This window comes from Mustela nivalis (genome assembly GCF_964662115.1).
Source record: "Mustela nivalis genome assembly, chromosome: 3".
Classification (NCBI taxonomy): Eukaryota; Metazoa; Chordata; class Mammalia; order Carnivora; family Mustelidae; genus Mustela; species Mustela nivalis.
Window position 1 is genome coordinate 91,997,186 of NC_139022.1, and position 24,898 is coordinate 92,022,083.

General features: G+C 36.8%; 2 protein-coding genes across 16 annotated transcripts in view; one reads left to right on the top strand and one right to left on the bottom strand.

Moving 5' to 3' along the window:
* The window catches only part of ERCC8 (ERCC excision repair 8, CSA ubiquitin ligase complex subunit), a 56,145-nt gene extending 41,558 nt beyond the window's left edge, over nucleotides 1-14,587 (top strand). For 3 of the 6 annotated variants that reach the window (XM_082725895.1, XM_082725896.1, XM_082725899.1), the window contains 3 exons: nucleotides 1,553-1,750; nucleotides 4,864-4,944; nucleotides 12,496-14,587. In XM_082725895.1, coding sequence (XP_082582021.1) covers nucleotides 1,553-1,750; nucleotides 4,864-4,944; nucleotides 12,496-12,564 — 348 coding nt within the window. In that variant the 3' untranslated portion in view covers nucleotides 12,565-14,587. The remainder of the gene's footprint in view (nucleotides 1-1,552; nucleotides 1,751-4,863; nucleotides 4,945-12,495) is intronic. The other 3 variants (XM_082725897.1, XM_082725898.1, XR_014310370.1) reach the window with 2 other exon arrangements.
* Nucleotides 1-24,898, bottom strand: part of NDUFAF2 (NADH:ubiquinone oxidoreductase complex assembly factor 2) — a 357,071-nt gene that overhangs the window by 321,028 nt on the left and 11,145 nt on the right. The window contains exon 3 of one of the 10 annotated variants that reach the window (XM_082725908.1): nucleotides 15,846-15,965. The exons of 8 other annotated variants lie outside the window; for them this stretch is intronic. The gene's annotated coding sequence lies outside the window, so the exon portion shown is untranslated. Of the gene's footprint in view, nucleotides 1-15,845; nucleotides 24,042-24,898 lie in introns of those variants that run through there. One more of the 10 variants, XM_082725909.1, reaches the window with a different exon arrangement.

Here is a 24,898-nt window from a genome sequence, read left to right on the forward strand (position 1 = left end):
AAACTCTAGTGTTGGGGCACCTGGGTGGCTGAGTGGGTTAAGACCTCTGCCTTCAGCTCAGGTCATGATCCCAGGGTCCTGGGGTCGGGCTCTGCTCATCAGGGAGCCTGCTTCTCTTCTCTCTCTCTCTGCCTGCCTCTCTGCCTACTTGTGTTCTCTGTCAAATAAATAAAATCATTAAAAATAAATAAATAAATAAAACTCTAGTGTTAGCCATAGTATTGAGAGTCTTTGGTGATCTTCCTGCTGATAAATCGTAAATGTTTAGCTACTGGTTTTACACTTATTCTGAACTGCTTAATCTAAATTATCAACAGGATAATTTCAGCACTATTCGCGCTATCAATTTATTTTGCCCAAAGTTTCTCAGACTTTAATGAGCCTTTAGATCATCTAGGGATCTTATTAAAGTGAAGATTCTTGTTCAGTAGGATTGGGATAGGACCTGGAATTTTCTTTTTCATACTGCTGAAGAGATGCTGATATTGGGCTTGCACCTTTGGCGTACAGGTGCAGAATTTTTATTTTTGTCCTAAATTGCAGTTTTGTGTGAATATATATATGTATTTGTGTTCTGTGCTTTCTTATAACTAGTTTTTATCCTTACTTCCTGCATAGTTTTCATAATTATTAATTACTATGTAAACTGTAGAGACATTGTAACACTATTAGGAGTTTATATTATCATTAGCTATTTTGCCATTCTAGGTAATGCTGCATTGAATTCCTCTGAGTATATAGCTTTTTCCTGTTTAATTATTTCCCTAAGATAAATTCCCAGGAGTAATTACTAAGTCAAGGAGTAAGAATAACTTTCTTTGTAATGGGTACAAAGTTTCAGTTTTGCAGGATGAAGAGTTCTGGAGATTGAGGATAATGAAGGTTTGCACAATAGTGTGAATGTACACTGAACTGTACACTCAGATATGGCTAAGGTGGCAAATTTTATGCCATATGTATTTTGCCACAATTAAAAATGTTTTAGAGGCGCCTGGGTGGCTCAGTCGTTGAGCATCTGCCTTCAGCTCAGGTTGTGATCCCAGGGTCTCTATGAAATGAATAAATAAAATCTTAAGAAAAAATATTTTAAAATAAGAAGAGAATTATTCCCTCCCCCCAAAAAGAACATCTTTGCATTTTGTTGCATAATAAATAATTTGGCCTTTTAGAAGGATTGACCAACATGTGCCACCAACATGTTACCTCACTTGTAATGGTATTCACTGTCTCAAGGTTTCTTGAAATTTTTTGCTAAATGGTCTAAAGTGATTAAGATTGCCTTAATTTACATTTTATTTCTAGACTGGCTTAAATGTAAGCATTCACTTTTGTGGATTTTTTTACTATTTGTATTCTCCTCTTATGTGAAACATATATTTATGTCATCGGCTCTTGTTTCTTTGTTAGAACCTTGATCATTTTCTACAGATTTAATAACAGCCCTTTCCATAGTATGTTATATAATATTTTAAGTAAATATTTCTTCTAGTCTTTGTTGTCTTTTTAATTCAGACTTAAGATATGAATAATGTTACGATTTTACATCCTGCAGGTAAACTATGGAAAAGTTAATAATGACAGCAGAAAAGGATTGAAATTCACTGTCTCCTATGGCTGCAGTTCAGAATTTGTTTTTGTACCATATGGTAGCACTATTGCTGTTTATACAATTTACTCAGGAGAACAGATAACTATGCTTAAGGGACATTATAAAAGTGTTGACTGCTGTGTATTCCACTCTAATTTCCAGGTAAGAATAATCCTTAAGGGAATTTAAAATGTTCAGGTAGCTAGCTTGCCAGACTGGTTATATACAGAAGAGTAAGTTATGATTTCAGTCTGAGAAATTACACTTGTAATCCACATTTGAGCTAGGGTTTCTTGAATAGAGGATTATACAAGATTAAGTTTTAGATAGTATAGGATATTTGCATGAATCAGTATAATACTGTGAAACTTGACTGAGATAAATTCTTTCTTCTGCATATCAATTTCATTTATTTACCAGATGAAAATATCTAGCAAATTAAAAATAATGTCTTGCAGTCAATTTTTTGGGAAAAGATGGAACACTGTGTCTAATCTCAAAATATGGTTTTATAAAAAACTGATTTATATGTGTGAGTCTATCTTGGATTTTATTTCTAATTTATTTCCTGTCAGTGGCTAATCATTTACTTTTGAGTTGACCTTTCCCTTTCATTTTACCAACAGCAGATTTTTTTTTTCCAGAGAATATTAGCACAAATTACCTCACGCGTTCCTTTAAATGAGTCTCTAATATAGCAAAACTTGGTATTTTCTGTATTTTGTGGTAAAGAAAGTGAGGTTCATGAGAGTTAAATACTGGTAGGATGAAAACTATGGATTATTAGAGCTAGGAAGGGTGTTATCACCTGGTAAAGTTCTTAATCATTTATTCATTAATGCTAATTACTTAATTTGTGTCTGATACTACAGTAAGATACACAGTGCTTATTCTTTAGCCAGCACACTACATGGCAATAGCCATTATTAAAATATTCAAATACGTATTTTACTTTTTGTTAAATAACTATTGCACCAAGCACCCTAAGAGACCACTAGCTTCACCCCCTTTCCTGAGGCCTCTTAGTTTATACCTCAGCCCAGCACCTAAGAGGGACTGTCAGGATCCCGCTTCTACTCTTTGGCTGTTATGTCTGCTGACTGGTCAGTATCCTGATGTACTAGTTATTAAATATTTTTAGTATTACTTCTGAGAGAAGAAGACCAAGACACCAGAGAAGTGACATGCATTTCCTCAAACCTGCAAGTAGTTATTCACAGAGCATGGTTGTCTATTCAAGAAACTCTTGTATGTCTTTTCTTATGCCAAGTCACTAAGAGACACAGCAAAGATTTTAAACCAGATATACTGACTTAAATTACTGCTTTCTACCAAATCAGAATTCCTAACACGTGTGCCTAGAATAGATCAAAAATGTGCCAAGATACTGGTCCCATCAGCCCCAGGAATAGCCGGGATAAGCTGGTCACAGCCAGAAACCTGGGCTAGTTGCCTCCTAAATAATCTCATTTCTCTAAGCTACATACACAGGCTTGAATCACTGCACTACATCACACAATTTCCAGCTCTTACCCCATTATATTCATTATGATTTTTGAAAAGGAGAATAATTCTAAGTCTCAAAAGCAAAATAGGGTAGTACTTTACATCCACTTAGCAGTAGAACCCTTTTTCAAATTAAATACTACACAGAATTTACAACCTGAAAACAAAATTGATAGTTATAGTAGTTCTATCATAACCATAAAAATCTAACAAGATATACCTGACATTGAAATAAATAATGATAGTACTGGGTTATAACACATTGACTAAAATAAGGATACATGAATCCATTCAGGGATAAGTAAGTAAACTAATACATTGGAAGTCTAATGAGGAGTGGGATATTTACCTAGTCCCAAAATACCTCCCTACAAAATTATGAATTACAAAGGTAAAATGTGTAGTTTTACCTTGAAGAAGCCTGGCATACATCACCTTAATCAAATGATCAAAGTTAACATCCCAATTACATGATATTCCTTCAATGATAGTCCTGGCAAAGATATATCACCTCAACTTAATCGTGAGGAAACAAGAAAATTTGAAGGGCATTCTACAAAATAACTAGTGTGTATCTTCTAAACTGTCAAGGTCCGGAAGGCCAAGGGCAGACTGAAGAACAGTTCCAGATGGAAGGAAAGTTAGGAGACATGACAACTAAGTGCAGCATATCATTTTTCTGTTTTTTTTTCTTTTTAGACATTTCTCTTTACATAGCCTTTTCTCTTCTTTTTAATTGACCGTATGTTCTACATCTTGCTTTTTTCCTTCACAAGATGACTCTGTGGCTCATATCCTTCTCTTTTCTCTTGATGTTGAGTATTTTCCAATGTCATTAAACACTTTTAAAAAACAAATTTAATGATTATATGACATCCCATACTATGAATACAACATAAATTTATATATAAATCATTACCCTAGTTTTGGACAATTATTTCCATATTTTGTTATTTTAAATATTGCCGATATCCTTGAATTTCATATGTCTTTGGCATGACTCCTTAGAAACGCATACAAAACTTTTGACATGTATTGAGATTCTATTCTGTGTAGATCATACCAACTTATACCCTTTTTATATGAGTGTATCTCACTGCTTCATAGGAATGTTTTTAGTACAGACAGTATAACATATTCCTAAAGTTTTGTTGGGGATGGAAATGAACATTGTTCAGTTGTGTATAAACAGCATATTCATAAAGATGTTAACATAGACTGTGTATCAGCACAAGCTTGTCCTTATTAAATAAACTCACTAAGCATAGCATATGGATCTAAAAGCTCTTCTGTTGAATAACAGCCAGTTGGACAGCTGTGAGCTAAATAATATTTTTTGTGAAGTTCTGGCCTATTTTATCGAGAACTCATAAGGTTTTTTTTACTGATGTCTTTCTTAAATCTCAGTTATTGACAGAGAAGGACAGACTCTTGATTCAATCTATTTTTTCTTTATCTACTCTGACACTTGAAATACATGGATACCATGATTAATTTAAAAAAAAAAAAAAACTAGGTTATTGAATCTTTCTGTAAAATTTCCAGGTTGGCAAGCTCTGACATATCCTAACAATATTTTAAAATATGAAACAAAGCTTTACTGCATCTTAAGCAAACAAAAGACATCAATTGAGTTTCTTTGAGGCATAGAAATAGAATTAATCTAATTGATATAACCTAAGAGTTAGTCTTTTAAATGATCTATTCATTTCAGATTGGCACCAGCTTTAAACTGACCCACAACCACATCTTTATTTTCTGTGTTATAGGAACTTTATAGTGGTAGCAGAGACTGCAATATACTTGCTTGGGTACCATCCTTATATGAACCAGTTCCTGATGATGATGAGGTAAATATTATTTACACAAATTTACAGTGACTTTTAAATCATAAAGAAAATAGTTTTGTTAATTTACTTTACATGAGAAAGACTTTTTTTTAAGATGTTATTTATTTATTTGACAGAGAGATTTCACAGGTAACTGAGAGGCAGGCAGGGAGAGAGGGAGAAGCAGGCTCCCCGCCGAGCAGAGAGCCCAATATGGGGCTTGATGCCAGGAACCTGAGATCATGACGTGAGCTGAAGACAGAGGCTTAACCCAGTGAGCCACTCAGGCTCCCCGAGAAAAACTTTTTTAAGATTTTATTTATTCATTTGAGAGGGAAAGCAAGCACAAGCGGGGTGGGCTAGGGAGGGTGGTACAGAGGGAGAGGGAGAAGCAGACTCCCCACTGAGCAGGGAGCCTGACGCAGGGCTTAATCCCAGGACCTGGAGATCATGACCTGAGCTGAAGCCAGATGGTTAACAATCTGAGCCATCCAGGCACCCCATGAGAGAAACTTTTAAAGCATGTCTGGGTGTTTTCACATTGTGAAAATGGTTTGCCTGTTGCAACATTTTTGGAAAACCCAGAAAAATATTGAAAGAACAACTCAAATGTCTAAAGTTGAATTACTGTTAACACTTTTCCTTTGCTTCATTCTTGCTTTTTCCTATGCATATATAGTTGCTTAAACATAATTAATCTGCTTGGATACACAACTTGGCATCCTACTTTACTAACTTAATAATAAATCTTCTTCCCTATCATTAATAACTATTGGTAAATTTGTGGGTTTTTTGGTTTTATTTTGTTTCTTTTTTTTAAAGATTTTATTTATTTATTTGACAGAGAGAGAGATTACAAGTAGGCAGAGAGGCAGGCAGAGAGAGAGGGGGAAGCAGCCCCCCCACTGAGGAGAGAGCCCAATTTGGGCTCAATGAGATCATGACCTGAGCCGAAGACAGAGGCTTAACCCACTGAGCCACCCAGGTGCCCCTGTAAATCTGTTCTTAAAATAATAGCATGCTGGGGCGCCTGGGTGGCTCAGCGGTTTTGGCTGCTGCCTTTGGCTCGGGTCATGATCTCAGGGTCCTGGGATCGAGCCCCGCATCGGGCTCCCTGCTCCACAGGAAGCCTGCTTCCCTCTCTCTCTCTCTCTGCCTGCCTCTCTGCCTACTTGTGATCTCCGTCTTTCAAATAAATAAATAAAATCTTTAAAAAAAAAAAATAATAATAGCATGCTGTCATTTATATATCACAATTTACTTAAATATTTACGTATTTGGAGACATTTCTTTTGATCACTATAAACAAATCAAGGTAACTATTCATTTATAAATTGTTTATATTTCTGATTGCTTATTTGGATAGATTCCTAGAAGTAAATTTTATCTCTTGAGTTACCACATATGACATTTTTAAGGTTTTTTTATTTACACACTTGAATTTTACCAATATATACTCCTCTATCAGCTAGTCTGTTAGTGTCTATCTTAATTTTTTTTTTTTAAGATTTTATGTGTTTATTTGAGAGAGAAAGAGAGAGCATGAGCAGGCGGAGAGAGGCAGAGAGAGAGGGAGAAGCACAGTCCCTGCTGAGCAAGGAGCCCAATGTAGGACTTGATCCCAGGACCCTGGATCATGACCTGAGCCAAAGGCAGCGGCTTAACCCACACTTTAGACAGTGTTACACTGTCTAAAGGTGCTATTTTGGGATTCCTGGGTGGCTCAGTTGGTTAAGTGGCTGCCTTCGGCTCAGGTCATGATTCCAGGGTCCTGGGATTGAGTCCCGCATCAGGCTCCTTATTCAGCAGGTAGCCAGCAGGTAGCCTGCTTCTCCTTTTCCTCTGCCTGCTGCTCCCCCTGCTTGTGCTTGCGCGTGCGCTTCTCTCTCTCTGACAAATAAATAAATAAAATCCTTAAAAAAAGTAAAGGTGCTATCTTTCCCACCAAAGATTATTTTACTAAGCACTGTTAATCTATATTTGTCTTAATATCTAGGATATAAGAAGTCAAATATCTAAAAACCAATATTTATGTATATAATTTTTTAAAGTAGGAAATACAAATAGTACAGTTAGAAACACCTTGAATTAATCTTACTCAAGTCTTCATATAAAAACAAAGCATCTTAAATGGAGATGAAAAGTATTGGTAGAGCAAGTTTAAAATTCTAAAAACATTTTTCGCCTATTTAGTTCCTTTGTAGAAAAATGACTAAAACCACATGGAAATGAGTTTTTATGGGGGTGGTTGATAACATTTAGCAGCTTTTGACAAAATCTGTTTTATACCTAGATTTGCAACTGCTGTGGTTTACTGTAGTGTAAAGCCTGTGACTTACTTTTTTGGGCCCTAATCCAAATAAAAAAGAGAAAACACACAATGGTAAATCTTCAAGCATCTGGCCAACTGCTGTATGAGTATTTTCAGCTTTCATCACATATCTAATTTAGTTTATTATGGCTTTGATTAGTTTTGGTGTACAGCTGCTTTAAATGACTAAATAATTCTTTTTTTATTAACATATATTATTTGCCCCAGGGGTACAGATCTATGAATCATCAGTCTTACACAATTCACAGCACTCACCATAGCACATACCTTCCCCAATGTCTATTACCCAGCAACCCTATACCTCTGTCCCCCACCACCCAGCAACCCTCAGTTTGTTTCCTGAGATTAATAGTCTCTTATGGTTTGAATGACTAGATATTCTTCTGTAAAAACTTAGTATGGTCAAATACTTTGGCTCAGCCATTTATTTTCCATTATTTAATCACTGTGTCCTGCGGTTTAGGAATTACTGTATGCAATAAACCCAAGTTAAAACACTATTAAAAAACCCAAAAACCCAAGAAAGACCACTAGAGGCTATGTTAGGAAGTATAACAATCAAAAATAACCAAATGAAAATAATAAAAAGAAATTAAAAGTAAATCTATGACTTAAATATGGAAAAAGGATATTAGAAGAAAATGAAATTGCTTAATTTATAAAGAGTCTGTGACTCTGATGTTTTATTTATACAATGTAGTTATAGTGATAGTTTGAACTTCTTATCTAGAAGAATTTTTGCATATGGGAAACTGAACCGAACAAGTAGGAAAGCAAATAGAGATGTGTAAAAAACAAGTTAGCTTTATATTTAAGGTTTTGGTTTTTTTTTTTAAGATTTTATTTATTTATTTGACAGATAGAGATTACAAATAGAGAGGCAGGCAGGGAGAGAGGAAGGGAAGCGGGCTCCCCGCTGAGCAGAGAGCCTGATTTGGGGCTCGATCCCAGGACCCGGGGATCATGACCTGAGCCGAAGGCAAAGGCTTTAACCTACTGAGCCACACAGGCACCCCTATATTTAAGTTTTAGAGCTATAAAACCTTATCTTTTAAAATATACTGTTTATACGCCTTAAGATAGCCATCATTCTTATAAAATGGTATGGTATAAAATTATTTTCATAAAACTTTAGTTTGAAAGATTCCTTTGAATATAGGTAGAATGTGAATAAGATGATGATTTAGATCTGAGAGAAGTCTGTCTGTACCAGACCCTACTCCTAACATGTATATTTACTACTTAACCCATATTTAAAAGTGTTTTTAGGAGCACCTGGGTGGCTTGGTCAGTTAAGCCTTCAGCTCTGGTCATGATCCCAGATTCCTGGGACCGAGCCCTGTGTCAGGCTCCCTGCTCAGCAGGGAGTCTGCTTCTCCCTCTCCCTCTGCCCTGCTCATGCTCTTTCTCGCTCTCTCTCTCAAGTAAATAAATAAAATCTTTAAAAAAATAAAAAAAGAAGTGTTTTTATCTCAGCTCTCAAATAAATGATGCTGCAGTTTCCCAGAACTGTGTAGGAACAACTTCAAAACAAAACATGCACATACATGCACACACACTCACTTAGTCTTCAGTTTCAGGTAAACTAAATAATAATCATATTGGCAACTGGATTTGAATCCCTGTTCTACCATCCATTGTGGATTGAGGACAAGTTTATGGTTATCTCCAAATATCAGAATCATCAAGCAAAATTGTTCTTCAGTTTCCTTTCAAATCTACCCTTGAGATAAGATTTACTTCCCCATCAACCAAGACATAATTCCTTAGCAGTATTTCTTCTGATATCCAAGATAGAGGGGAAATTTAGTCGTACTGTAAGAAATTGAAAGGCATTGGGTGATAGGGACAGGTTTTATGGTCTTTAAGCATAAATCTATGTATTTAATTGGCAGGCTGTTGTATTATATTCTGAGGACTCTGGCTTCCTTTTACCCTCTTTTCCTAAAACTTGGTCATGATCAAGACAAGCCTATATAACGCCTAATCACTTTTTCCTTCCTGAGATCTATAGGGCAGCTACATTATGCTTCAAATCTGTCCTCTCACCAAAAATCTTACTTTATTTTGATAGTCACACAATACATAGCTGTTTTATTTACCACTTGGTAGATACTGGCAGCTGACCCTTAAACAACAAGGATGCTGGCACCCATCCCCATGCAATTAAAAAATCATTTGTAACTTGAGACTCCTCCATAACTTAATCACTAAGAGCCTACTATTGACAGGAGGCCTTATCCACAACATAGTCAATTAACATATATTCTGTATATGTATTATATACTATATTTTTACAATAAAGTAAGCTAGAGAAAAGAAAATGTTACTAAGAAAGCATAAGGAAGAGAAAATACATTTATAATACTGTACTGTATTTTTTAAAAAATCTGCATATAAGCGATCCACGTAGTGCAAAGCCCTATTGTTCAGGGTCAGCTATAATCATTTGCTGACACAGACAGCCCTATGTTGCTCCCGTAGACTTCCCAGTAATTGACAGTAGAGACTTCCCCAGTAATTGACAGTAAGGAATTTAGAATATATCAAGAAGTATATGTAGATGTAAGGGTTGGTTTTGTTCTTCCTTCCCATTATTTGGACCTGGACTAGATTCCTTGTAAATTACAGCTTCTCTATCTCCTAACATTTACAAGTGTTTCTCAGGAGAACAGGCAACATGGTGAGGTTCAAGCTCAGAAACGATGTCCACTAAGAGGAGATGTTACAGAGAAAACCCAAGTGCGAGATGGTAGTTAGACTTCATCTGTAGGTCTCAAATGGTAATATGGGTACCACATCCATATACAACATTCTTACAGTAGCTTTTAATTACAAGTATGTTTTATTTGTGATTTTTAAGCAATAAAATAAAACTGTAATCATACTATAATGCATTTATATTGTTATTCTTTATTGCTATAAACAGTAAAATTTACAGTATTTGTGTATTAGTATTAGTGTAGTATTTTTCAAAATTTGCCAATATTTCATTTCAATTTTCACAAAATTATTCTGGTTTCCTTGCTCACCATAGCAACAATAATTTACAATAAAATATAATTTTGCTTCTCTCTTGAGTCTTCAAATGAAATTTAAGTGTTTAATAGATTACATATTGGGCTTCCATAGTGAAGTTAGGAGGTATGACCTTTGTGTGGCTTATTGACATTCAGAAACATTTTTGGGAGATATCTAAGGCAGAATTAAAGGCCTCTAAAGATAGAGTAGAGGAGAGGAATCTCCTAACCCCCAAGAACAATACTACATCTTTTTTTTAAAATTTTAATTCCAGTATAGTTAACAGTGTTGGGCGAGTTTCAGGTGTATAATATAGTGATTCAGCAGCAGTTCTGTACAGTGAACATTTGGATGAAAAAATAGACTTAAGTGCAGTACAGTCATTGATTGCAAATCAGTGGACTGCTGCTAGAAATAAGTGAATAATTAGTTGAGGTTTGATAATAGTTTTTTTTTAATTTATTAATTTTTTATTAACATATCACAACACTAACCACACCACATACCTTTCCCAATGTCTGTAACCCAGCCACCTTCTCCCTACACCCCTCCCCCGCTGCAACCCTCAGTTTTGTTTTGTGAGATTAAGAGTCTCTTATGGTTTGTCTCCCTCCCAATCCCATCTTGTTCATTTTTTCCTTCCCTACCATCCAAATCCCCCACTTTGCCTGTCAACTTCATCATATCAGGGAGATTATATGTTAATTGTCTTTCTCTAACTGACTTATTTCACTCAACATAATACCCTTTAGTTTCGTCCACATCATCACAAATGGCAAGATTTCATTTCTTTTGATGGCTGCATAGTATTCCATTTTGTGTGTGTGTGTGTGTGTGTGTGTATGTGTGTGTACCACATCTTTATCCATTCATCTGTTGATGGACATCTGTGGTAATAGTTTTTTATCTGGACACGTGAGATATAATGGAATTTTTGTTTGTACAACTGAGTCATGATAGCCAACATTAAGTTTTATAATGGTGCTGGTAGCGGACATTAGGTTTAATAATAGATTCTGATCTACAGCTTTAATAACCATAAGGAATATTTAAATTAATGTGTTCTTTTCTAGCTATGTTGGGTGATACTAGGGAATTCATTGGAAATTCACACTTTCTCTACTGTTATCATTGTTTAAATTTTATGATTCTAAATCATTATATCAAAAAGGCAGTGAACATGCTTAGACACAGTTTGGGGTTCCTCTTAACATAAAACATTGCCGTATGTTGTAAAAGGCAATATATAAGGTAATATATGAGTGGTCTCGGCGCTAATACATCATTGGATTTGGGGTCAGAGTACACTTGTAGCAGATGTAAAAGCTGCAGAATAAGAAGCAAACCTGGCTCAGAATGATGAGATACTCAAAAAAATGAGACCATCGTAAAGCCCCTTAGTCATTTGCCAGAGAGTGAGAAGGTAGCCAAACAAAAAGTTTCCTCGGAGAGTGAATGGATCTGAAATGCCACACATAACTAAAATTCCTCTAGTTGCTGATGATTACTTTTATTAGGTAGGGATCTAAGGTTGTAAGAATATAACTTTAATAGGAAAGATAACAAGTGCATCTTATCTTTCAAAGAAATCTTCCTGGAAAACCTGTGAGCTAATGGCAAACATACTACCATTTTTGACGTATTTTTCATGTACTTGGGAACTGCTTTACCAGCTATGAAAAAAATAAATAAACTTTACTACATAACAACTCACATTAGTTTTTGTACCAAAAATGGTTTTACTCAGTTTGATGAACACCTTATTCCCCAAACATGGGTATTTGTGTATTTAAAGTCAGGTAGGCACATTAATACCTTGGGCTGTCAGGTCAGACTATAGACCTGAGTTCAGTCTTAGCCACATGTATGTTAATGGGCAGCTGTTTCCAGATAATTCCAAAAAGTTGCAGAAATGCCATAAGCAATAGCTGCAGTGTGTGTGTGTGGGTGTGTATAGATGCATTTATGTATGTGTTTGTGAGGTAATTACTTTGAAGGAAACATAGGTAATTTGGATAAATTCTGGCTTGTCTATTTAAGATGTCTGTTGCCTTACATTGTATGTGTGGTATTACATTACCTTTATCTTGAATTAACTGTTATATTGTTACTTTTGAAATAATGTAATTGCTTTTCATTTTATATATTTCATAACTATATTGTGAACCTAAAATTATGAGGTAAAACAATTAAGTTTTCCTTTTCTCTCCCTTTTTTAGCCTACAACCAAATCACAGATAAATCCAGCATTTGAAGATGCGTGGAGCAGCAGTGATGAGGAAGGATGATTCTCAATCCTGAGTACCTTTGTGTCTCTTTTGATGAAACTTTTAAAATGGGACTGTTTTTTGTTGTTATTGTTTTCTTCCTGTGTGATGACAGCTAAAGTACCCCTGAATTTGGTGTTTTTTTTCACCTGTGTTTTAAAATGAAAGTAGTAGGGGCGCCTGGGTGGCTCAGTGGGTTAAAGCCTCTGCCTTCAGCTCAGGTCATGATCCCAGGGTTCTGGGATAGAGCCCTGCATTGGCTTTCTGCTCAGCAGAGAGCCTGCTTCCTCTTCTCTCTCTGCCTACTTGTGATCTCTGTCTTTCAAATAATAAATAAATAAATAAATAAAATCTTTAAAAATAAATAAATAAATAAAATGAAGGTAGTATTTGTATGAAATCCTGAAGCAGACTTTTATATAGTTTATTTAATCAAAGATGGCTCCTTGATCCCAGTTGCTCTTGCCTGGGATGTCCCCTATTGTTATAGTAATCTCTCTATACTGAACCTTCTCTTTTGAGACAGGTCCTGACAACACCCTTCCTCCCTCTCCCCATCCCCCCAGTGGGACCTTGAACACATTGTTTGAACTGTTAGATGCAGTCTCAGGATGAGCAAGTAAAAACCTGACTTTCTACTACTGGCTGTATCATCACCTTGTTCATTTTCACTTTCAGTGATGCTTTTACTGAGGACAGTCTTATCAAAAATGATAGTTGAAAAGTTAGCATCCTATTTTTAAATTCTTTTTTATTCATGTGTTCAGTTTTTGCAATGATTTCATTTAGCCAACCATTGTCTAGCTTTAATTAAATATTTTTGGGCTCAGTCCAAAAAGTGTGGATCACAGAAGGTTGGTTTTTTTTTTAATTTTTTTTTTTAAGATTTTATTTATTTGACAGAGAGAGAAAAATCACAAGTAGGCAGAGAGGCAGGCAGAGAAAGGGGGAAGCATGCTCCCTGCTGAGCAGAGAGCCCAATGTGGGGATCGATCCCAGGACCCTGAGATCATGACCTGAGCTGAAGGCAGAAGCCTAACCCACTGAGCCACTCAGGCGCCCCTCACAGAAGGTTTTTAACTTGGGGAAAATCCTATGTTTTCTTTATTTTAATGTGTCAGATGGAAGCTTGTACTCGTGCTTGAACTCCCTTTCTGTGAATCTTAATTAAGATGTGATCAAGTCCTGTTTCATTCATTAAAGCAGAAAATGCCCTGGCAGGAAATCTGGCTCAACATGAAATGTTGTCATAAAATTTATACTTTATTGTCTACTCTTCTTGTATAATAACCCGCAAGTGATTATCATGAGCTAATCTTACCTCCTCCCTTTCTTTCTGATTCTTATCAACAGAAGACTAGGAAAAGAAGTTTTTATAGCTTGAATAACAAGTGTATAGTCATTGAGTTTTTAAGCGTGTATGAAGTCTCCTATCAGTCCTTTCTGGCCAAATGTTTAACATATGTTTACTTTATATTGATTTTCTTAAGCCTTGACCACTATACTTCCCCACCCCACCCCTTGGAGAGGATACTTATGATCTTTGAGAATGCTATTGAAATTGGAATCTTATTTTTATTTAAAAAGAAGTCTTCCTCTAAGCTGCAAATAACTATATTGCTATTTTAGTTATATAAATATACATGCTGATTGTAAATAATTCAAACAACATTAAAAATTACAGAATGTAGAACTCACCTGGAATCATATCACCCTAAGGTAACCACTGTTATCATTTTGATGGCCATTCTTCCATGCATCTTTTTATGACATATATAATTTTACATAACGGGATGTTTGCCTTATTGTTGCTAACATGGAAATCCTCTTCTCCCACATCAGCACCTCCTTCCCCATCCAACAATCCACAATATTAACCACGTGTTCAGCAATCCACGTTATTAACTAAGTATGTGTTTTTTCACATTACAATCCTATATGGACCTATATAGTCATAGAGGGAGAAATATTTTTATTTTGCAAAAATTTAATATATACAGTTCTGTCTTGATTTTTTTTTTCAGTTATAGCTTATAGAAATCTCTGTCATTTGGTATAAATGTGTTGTCTTTTTTTTCACTTTCTGTATTCTTGAATCCCTAGCCTTCGGAGTCTTGATCTTGGTGATACTGCCCCTTCCCCAGACTAGCTAATTCCTAGAGATAACAAAGGACTCCATTGGGAGCATGCCTTTGATATACAAACCAACCAATTCAGAGTCCAAACCCCAATCGTCATACACCAAGGCAATATTCCCCCTGCCCTAACTCACTCCAGGGCTACCCCTATATGACAGCATCTACTGAAATTATTCAAACTACTCACTGCTAAACTTACTCAGTGTACTTACCCTGCCTCATTCAGTCCTTCCCATGAAAACTCCAGTAAAGGCTCTACTGAGCCATGCTTTGCCCCTCCTTTGAGAGGTAGACTCCTCACCATCCCTTCCCCTGTGGCCCTAAATAGCATGATATACCATGTCTTCTGATTTTAGGGATTTAGGAATATAAGCTGCTTCCTTCATGAAGTCATTTCTGGTCTGCATGTCTTACCATACCTGATGAGAACAAATCTCAGGTGAAAATCCTAACACAGATGGCACAGCAGGCCGGGTGGTTTGACATCAAATGGAAATGATGTCCTTAAACTTCACCAGGCTTACTAACTGAATCCAACAGTTAGTGGCCACTGCATGAAAGAGCACTCCTGATTTTGGTACACTTGCTGCTTGGTGGCTACTGCACTGTGTTGTTTTTGTTGTTATTGTTGTTGTTGGATGTTGCCTTGACTTCCTGATCTAAAGGGGGCAGTCAACATATTTCCCCACATTGGTAGACTACCCAGAGTCCAGGACAGAACCCATGAGGGTGTATAGGTTATTGGCTACATTTTGAAAAGGTCCCTCCGAAGAGGTTGAGAAGTGACTACCTTCCTAGTGCTGTGGGAGTTGAATCCACTGACTGGTGAGCGCTGACGAGCACTGAGGCCATCTTAGTCATAGAGATGAAGGTACCTAGTGTCTGGAACATTAAAGGCTGGGTCGGCTTGCTACTGTCTCAAATAATTCGTTCCCCACACCACTGAGGTATATAAGGTCCCGTGTCTGGAGGCCAACGGCACAGTGTTTAATTGAAAAGGGGAGGAAGAGAAAGGAGCATCTGGTTCTAGCTCTCCACTAAAAACCCTGAAGAGCTTAAGAGCTCTCTTAAGAGCTGCTGCTTATCAGCATGCAAAGGGTCTCATGCTCAAAACAAAAACAAAACAACAACAACAAAAAAAGTGCAAGATAAAGCTGATCTCACCACTGCTGTCCAAAATGTGGATTGTAGCTCCTCTAAGATAGATTGGGACATCCTAGAGAAGGGGGCTGCTGCTCACAGCTGACACCACTCAGGACCTCCAGGAGCTTATCAGACAAACATCTAAAGGATTAAAAAAAGGAGAAGAAAAAGAAAAAGGTTAGCTGTCTAGAAATACAAGCCCTTCTAAAAGATTCTGTTTTTAAAAGGGAGTGTGAGGAAGGGACTAAATATTCTGTGAACTGGGCCATCCCAGGGAGAGATTGCCTAGAGTCATCAGACCCTGCTTTTCCTCTTATCAGTGGGAAAAAGAAAGTAAAGACTGGGTCTTCAGGGAGCAAAAGCCTGAAACAGGGAGAAAACAAAGGAAAAAAGACTCCCATTATCAGTAGGCACAAGCCCAGGGGGAAAAAACAGGGACTTTAAATCTTAGACACTAAGCCACTCTAGCAAACACAGTGCAGGTCCTAGAAATACTTACTGACTTAAAAACAAAAACAGAAAAAGCAGGCCCTTGGATACAGGGGGAGAAAGTAAAAAGTAATTAAGTAATATATACATATAATATAATAATATATTTGTGTATCTAATACATATATATTAGAGATATATATACATAAATATTAAAGTTTTATAATCCACTTGGAAATCCAAAATTTATACACTAAAATTAATATACTAAAGACTTTATATAACAAAAATACCAAGAGGATAACTTATGGGGGATTACTATAAATATTAATGCTGTGGTCCCATCCATTGGCCTCCCCATACCCAATATGAACTAGTAGGATTATTGATTCTGTTCAAACAACTGGTAAATATTTTGCTTTTATAGATATGGCTAACGTGTTCTGTTTAATATCTATTTCAGTAGCCTCTCAGCTGCAGTTTGCTCACCTCACACAGAAACAAGGAGACTTTCCCAGGCTACCCATCAGGTACTTCTAAGCTTTGTCATCACTACAATTTGTAGACCAGATCTCAATGCATCTGCCTTTTTCCAGGAGCACAGGTATAACATTACATTGATGACATCCTCTTCTAAGGAGACTCATTTGATGTACTCATTTAGCATATATGGTTCCAACATCTTTTAGTACTTTTGGGTTTATGATATCAACATATTCTTTATTTACGAATTTTACTTTCAAATTAAAATCAACAGGGTTAGTGCCTCAATGTCTCCAATAAAGAGATTTTGGTAATCTCTTGTTATGCATCCTGGAGTCTCTGGATCTTTAGGATAGCCATAAGTTGCCCAAGGGCTTCTGATGCAAGAAACTGCCCTTTTCAGCCCTATACTATATCCTATTAAGACAAGAAAAAAAAAATACAGGGGCTCCTGGGTGGCTCTTTAGTTAAGCCACTGCCTTCCACTCAGGTCATGATCCTGAAGTCCCAGGATCGAGTCCCGCATCAGGCTCCATGCTTAGTGGGGAGTCTGCATCTCCCTCTTACCCTCCCCCTTCCCATGCTCTCCCTTTCTTTCTCATTCTCTCTCTCTCTCAAAAATAAAACCTTAAAAAAAAAAGAAGAAGAAGGAAAAAAAAATACATGCAGGGTTCTCTGGAAAATAGAGGCTCTCACAGACCCTAAGCCTTTGACCTTTCATACCCAGCTGCCTATTAAGCTTTAAGTCATGAAAAGAGCCCATCAGAAACTCAGTACAACTACCAAGGACTCCTTAAGGTAGGATAGAGCAAACCTGGGCTCTCTTGTATATTCCATCTGCAGCAGGAGCTGGCGCTCTCTATCCTTGGTCTTTTGCCGGATGACATGATGCGGGAGGATGTCACCCCTCCCCTAGATCACTTGGCTGCCAGGGGAGACACTTGGGATTAACTGAATGAACAGCAGTGGGAGTGATAGGAGTACCTAGACTATGCAGGCAGCACTGTTAGCCATCATTCATGATGGAGCTCAGTGGAATGTTGCTGCTTTCCATCTCTTGGTCAAGATATCACTAATAAAGGACCTGACCCAAACTTCATGCCAGTCAGACTTCATGCAGTCATCTTAGTACTCGATGCCCAGGCCAATAAGCAGCTTCATCTTTACATTAATTATAAACTGTTGGGCCATTGCCTAAAAATTGTCCTTTTCAGGGAGAAACAAACAAGCAAACTCTAGGGTTCTCTTTCCTCACGGTACCCAAAATCTAAATCACATATCTCCAGCTATATTAAGGTCACAATACAGTGCCTTGCCTGGACACTCCACATTAGTTTCAAAGTTAAAGACATTACTTATAATAAGGAAGACACGCACTTTACTTATCAAAATACACAATGCTGGTCTATTGGAAAGGGTATTCAATAGAACTTTCATGTCCCTATTAGGTCCCAAAGAGCTGGTTTAATTGGCAGATATAATGGTCTTCTCAAATAATTCCCTTTTGACATGTAAACAGCCCCTTAAAGGGTCTCTGTCTTGCTCCAGGCCTTATTCTCTGAATTGAAGGCCCTTTGGCCAAATTATACTCCACACCAACTGGAAAACTTTTCCATTGCCCTTTCTTGTATTTAAAGGGAGAAGTGTCTTACTGCCATGCATATAAACATTCATTATTTTTGAGGCCCTTTTTTAATGTTTTTGCCTGTCTTTATAAATTGTTTTTCATTCCGCTATCCCAGAAAGGCTGGAGGCCATAGCAAGGGCGCATACTCTTCTGGGACCCATTATCCAGGTTGTCCATGGATCAGACAGCTGTTCATCTAATATGTGACTCATTTGAGCCTAAACTTCCACCAAAAAACAAAAACCGAATAAGGTATAGCAACATACCTTCTGTTGACTTTTGGTCTTATTACCACTGGTCTGTGTGATTTCATTAATTTGCAATCTGGAGACCCAAACCCTCTAAATAAGCCATTGTTGCAAGTGGCTTATTGTTGCAAATGACCCACATCACCTCAAGTGGGTAGCCCTTTGGAAGGATACCTGTTTCACATCCTAGATGACATTGCCCCAATCCAAGGCCTCACTGTTAGGAGGTGAGCCCACCGGTACTTATGAGATGCCTCTCCCAAGGCACAAATTGGACACAGGACATTTTTGCTTTTCTTCCTTTGATATTACGGTTCCCATTATGGTTCTGAGCTTACTGTCTGCTTAGCCCATGATCCAGCTACAGCCTTTGTTTCCTGCCAAAAGGTACACTCCTATCCTCCCATGCTTGTAGGGAAATCTGGTAGAGGTTACTATTTTCTTCCTTTCTAAATATTAGTGGAGGTTATTGCTTTCTCCTTAGGCACTTGCCTCATATCAGTAAAAATCCTTCAACCCTCTGGGGAGAGAACTAGGTACTGTCGAAGACTTTTCTTCTTCTCATTTTGATCTCCCACCATGACTGCCACAACCATTCTTTTCCTCTTGGCTACCTAATATCACTAATCTGTACATATATTTTACTAACATACCATTTCATACCCTGCAACGAAATAACTGCTGGACCTACCACCTTGATTTATATATAACTCATGCTTTTAACGTATTTTACAACTCTACCAAGATATTGTTAGAAACCGCAAAAACTTCAAATCTATTTTCTTGGGTAATGGCCTCTTATGCCATACTCTCCACTAGAATCATCTCGAAGTTCCTTGATATGATGCAGTTGTATTAATTACATTTTCTTATTTTCTGTATTCTTGCTACTCTGGCATTTGTGGCTTTCATCCCGGCAACACTGCCCCTTTCCAGTACTAACTAATTTCCAGAGATAGCAAATGACTCCCCTGAGAGTGAGTCTTTGATATATACCCTCTCAATCCTGAGTCCGCACCCACAACCATCTCCTTTATCAAACTCAGTTTGATCAAACACACCAATGCAGTATTCCCACTGCCCTAAATCACTGCAGGCCCAGGCCCCAGACAACTAGGGACCACTCCAATAGGCCAGAGACCAACAGAATTATTCAAACTATCCAATCCTAAATTTATGTAGTGTACATAACTGCTTCATCTATTCCTTGCCACAAAACCCCAGCAGAGGCTCTGGGCCTTGCTCTCCCTCTCTGCCTCCTGACTAGCCATAGTCTTTCTCTATGTAGCCCTGCATGGCATAGTGAGCCCTGTCCTCTGGTTCTGGGGGTCTGTGGTATTAACTTTCTTTGTGACAATCATTCCTCTGTCTTTGTATCTTAGAACAAATCCCAGGACAAAAATGAACACACTAAGTCATTCTTTTTATTAACTGCCTAATACTACATCCTGTGAATGTACCCACAATTTCTTTAGCCAGCCCCCCTGTTTAGTACCACATGTATAAGAGCAAAGATTGTGAACGACCTCTTTTCCTTAGGTGATGTATGTGGGGGTATCTGTAGTTATTAAATATCTTCTTTTCTGGGGCACCTGGGTGGCTCAGTGGGTTAAGCCTCTGCTTTCAGCTCAGGTCATGGTCTCAGGCTCCTGGGATTGAGCCCCACATCAGGCTGTCTGCTCAGCGGGGAGCCTGCTTCCCCCTCTGTCTCTGCCTGCCTATCTGCCTACTTGTGATCTCTCTCTGTCAAATAAATAAATAAAATCTTTAAAAAAAAATACTTTCTTTTCCTCTGGCAGAAGAAATGATTATCTTGCTGCATGTGGGATTCTTCGGTTGCAGACCTTTTCTTTCCTTAGTGTGGAACTATTATGTCCACTTTCTTCTGGATTCTGTTCTTGCAAATGAGAACTCCAAAACCAGTTTTCTTTGATTTTTTTCTTGGGAACTCACTCTTTATAGCTGGAAGCTTGTCATCTGTGATATTTTTTTCCCCTCCTATCCTTAGAGTTCCATAATTTTAGCAAGATACCTGACAAATCAGTTCTCCCCCATCTTCTTCATCACTTCCTGGATCTTCTATGAGGTTTTTCAATCTGAAGCTTCAAGTCTTTTTTCAGCTCAGGGATATTTTCTTTTAGTATATGTTTGGCTTCTCCTTTTCTTTTTTCCCTCCTCTAAATTACCAGATAATTGCATGTAAGGTCTACTTTCATCTCTCCTTCATAGTCTTATCTTTTCCTTTCTGCTTGTCTTTTTTAAAAAATCCTAGAACAGTAGCTAGCACCTAGAGAGTTGGGGCTCAGTAAATACTTGCTTTGTTATTTCTATTGCATACTTGGAGATTTTGCACTTGATCTTTGAAGTCACTAATTCAGGCCTGACTGTAATCATCAAAAGAGGCTTTTTAATTATTGTTTTATTCTCTTCTCCACCTTAACCCTTTGTTTTGTTCTGTTTTTAAACATTTGCAGATTATATTAGAAAACTATAAAAGCTCCATGGAGGCTTCCATTTGAAACTTCTTTTTCATTTAATTGATGTTTGCCCAGCCTTACTGACATTATATATCAATAAATCTATTACAAAGGTAGTTAGACTTCTCTCCAATGCCTTTTACGTTTTACCAATTGTTCTTCCACCCTGTCCTGGCTAATAGTGTGTGTCTTTTGGCTTTATAAGGTGCTTGTACCATACAGTGGATCAAAGAACACTTAAGCCAGTTGTTTACTTCCCCTCAAATTGATCCCACTTTTAACTGAAGTCATTCCTGATACACCCATGAAATGCCTAGTTTTAAAAAACAAAAATAAATGCACATACTTTGACAGAGCCCTAAACCTATGTTTTTTTTTATACCTTCCCCAATGTCCATAATCCCACCCCCTTCTCCCAAACCCCCTTCCCCCAGAAACCCTCAGTTTGTTTTGTGAGATTAAGAGTCACTTATGTAAACCTATGTTTAATAGCAAGACTGAATAGCATCATAGATAAGCTTTAATACTTTTTATGAAGCCTTTTCTTTATAATTAATTAAGGAAACAGTAATGGGGGAAAAAAGAAATCTTCCTTTCAAGTGAAACATTTTTCCTATTCAGCTTATACTAAAAAGCCCCATTATTTAAACTGAATGAAAACATTTAAAGAAAGCTTTGAAGACAAACCCTTTAACTGTAACAATTGTATTAACAGATAAAAATAGCTTCAAAATGAAGACTCTTGAGGAAGGGACACAAAGATGTAAAGCCTTCTATTGGTGAGGCACCAGAAAACAAAAACCTTGAGCTCTGTTACTTAAAATCTGACTGAGACAATGACGGATGATCAAAAAAGTCTGTCTCCACAAGCTAATCTCATTTATCTTTGAAAGAAAAGTTACTATCTCATATTGGAAAGAAAAACCTCAAATTAGATATTAAACTTATGGCTGCATAATTCCAATGCAGAAACATTTCATATTCAGAAATTGTTCATTTATATACCAACACTTGGTTAGTTCTATAAAAATGATATAACTACTGAAGATTAGGAAAGCTAAAGACCTTTGTCTGAGTTACAATTTTTATAAACATATATTTACTACTTTTGTTTTTTTAAACTTAATTTTTTTTCTCTATATTCAGGCTTTATATACTGAGCCTGAATTTATAAAACTTTTGAGTATCATTAGAGCAGTAAACTTAAAAATCAGCCAAATCATGCCAGAAACAAAACTGGCAAAATGTCTGGCCTGCTTGGGATATTGCCTTTCAGAAAGTGTAATAGGGAAAACTAATTACAGAAAGGAAAATAGTCACTTTGCTTTGTATTATGATGAAGTTTGTAGATATCTGAAGATTAATTCCAGTGCTAGGATAGGATTGGTTCTTCTGTTTTAACTCTGGAAAAATACTAAATTCAGGAGACCTATCTAACAAATCTCAGTTATGATTATGGCTTTTTGTCTTTGCAAAGAAATATGTGCAGTCCTGTGCTGCCTGGAGTCATGATACTAACAAGCTTATCTGTCTTATTAGCTATATCAGCAACATCCTAACACAACAAGAAGTGTAGTTGTTTTGCTAGTTCTTTACTTTCTGCTTTTTAAAATTTTTTTTTAATTTAAAAAAAATCTTAAAAAGTTAGACAAAAAGTAGAAAAAAGGGGGCACCTGGAGGGCTCAGTTGGTTAAGGGTCTGCCTTCAGCTCAGGTCATGATCTCAGGGTCCTGAGATCGAGTCCTTAGTCTGACTCCCTGCTCAGCAGGGAGCCTGCTTCTCCCTCTTCTTCCACTTGTGCTCTCTCTCTGTCTCTCTCTCTGAAAGAAAGAAAGAAGAAAGAAAGAAAGAAAACCCAAGGGAAATAATAAGACAAACAACTGCATTGTGACCCTTTTTAATTCTCCATTCATAAGAGTTGCAAATGGCTTATATGCTCCTGACTAACCACGTCTGTTTATCCTTACAAGGGGACTTGTAAACTTTGTGCTAGTAGGTTAATAATAGCTCTCTCAAAGCTTTTTAAGACATAAAATGTCACAGTTCTTTAGCAAGCTTGTTTGGTTTGTTATTTTGTCATTAAAAACACAAGGGAGTGATATTTAAAACCAGGTTCCTCAAGCTTATGTTTTTATGCCCTCACGGTCTGTCTGATTATTGCATAGGGCTGGTAGCCTTAGGGCTGACCAGTGATTTGTTCCAAGGCAACAAATGATTGGCTCAAATGATTGGTACAAGCCACTTCTCTTTTGTTCATCTCATTCTTGGTGGCAAGAGTTAGCAATATCACCAAATTAGAGCCTCTCAACAGCTTCCTGTTCAAACAGCAGCAGGAGCTGGAGAGCCACTACTTCCCAGGTGGCTCACACTCAAATCCAACTCTCTTCACCCTGTACAGTGACATCATCCACTGTCGTGTGAATCTGTGTATTTTCTATATAAATACACTGTTAACATGCTAAAATGGGGAATCCTTCTAAGTCTTTGATAATTGAGTCATTAACTTTTTTGTACAATTTTAGTGCTGTATGTATTATATATGCAAAGTTTTGTTAGAGTTTTGATAAGAACTATGGAAAAAGAAGGTATTCCAAATAACTCAGTGGTGATTACTATGAACATTAAAGAATGGCAAGATTATCAAAAAGTAACCTTGACTCTTTCATAAAGAAATAACTAATAATAAATGGACTAGAAGTCAGAAGACCAGATCCTTAATCTTAGCTTTATGACCAATTAAACATATGAATTTGAATAATATTTTTACTTCCTTTTGCTCATTAGTTAAAAAAGAGACAGAAAATTGGAATAGAAAATTGTTAAATTCATTCTTGCTCCAAAATCACACATTGTAATATTTAGAAAGTATTTTAAAATGATATTTACTGTATGAAATGTTATATTCAAGATTAAATAAAGTTCATTGAAGGCAAAGTTGGAGTGTCTTTATTTTTGTTTTATGAATTATGTCACACTGAATGAACATTCAGTTTCTAATGGCATGAGCAAACATGCTGTTTTGCCTAAACCTAAACTTTAGTTCCCATCTACATTATGATGGAACTGCCACTGCTTAGCTGTTAATTAAGCAAGTTCCTTAGCCTTCCTGAGCTAGTTTTTCCATTTGTGGAAAGGGAATATAATACACCTTACAGAGTTATAAGGGTAAATGAAATAAAGTTCTGACCTATAAGAGTTGTTGAGTGAATAGAACTCCTTTTACTTAAAATCTCAAGATTATTGGGCACTGAGATATTGTCAAAATTCTCTCAAATTTCACCTATTCAGAACATGGTCTGCTCATTCACTTTGCCCTTCTCTCCCTCCTAGAACGTATAAGTACTCCACAAGGTCAGGAATTTTATCTGTTTTGCTTATTGCTGTATCCTTGGCACCTAGTGTGCTGCTCTGCTTGACAAATAAAAGATGCAAAAAATGTATATATATTTTTTGAATTAGCAAACAACACCATTACTAATCACCTAAGTACCAAACAATCCCACTACAATCTGTAAAAGATAAAGTGATTAACTGATTGTGTTTTTCTTACAACTTACTAGGTATGAAATTTTAAGTATTATTAAATATTAGTGAATAGCTTGGGCATTACATTCATCTTCCAGTCTTCTTACAGTGTCAAAGAATCCTATTCTACAGTTTCTATTGGCCTGCACACCCAACACAGATCCTCCCTGTATCTTTTAGACAACACAACTGCTATATATAGTAGACTTGCTTTGTGACTCTCAAAAGCTAAACAAAATCAGAGGAGCTTTATGAAGACTTGCGTTCAGATTTCTTTATGTGGTC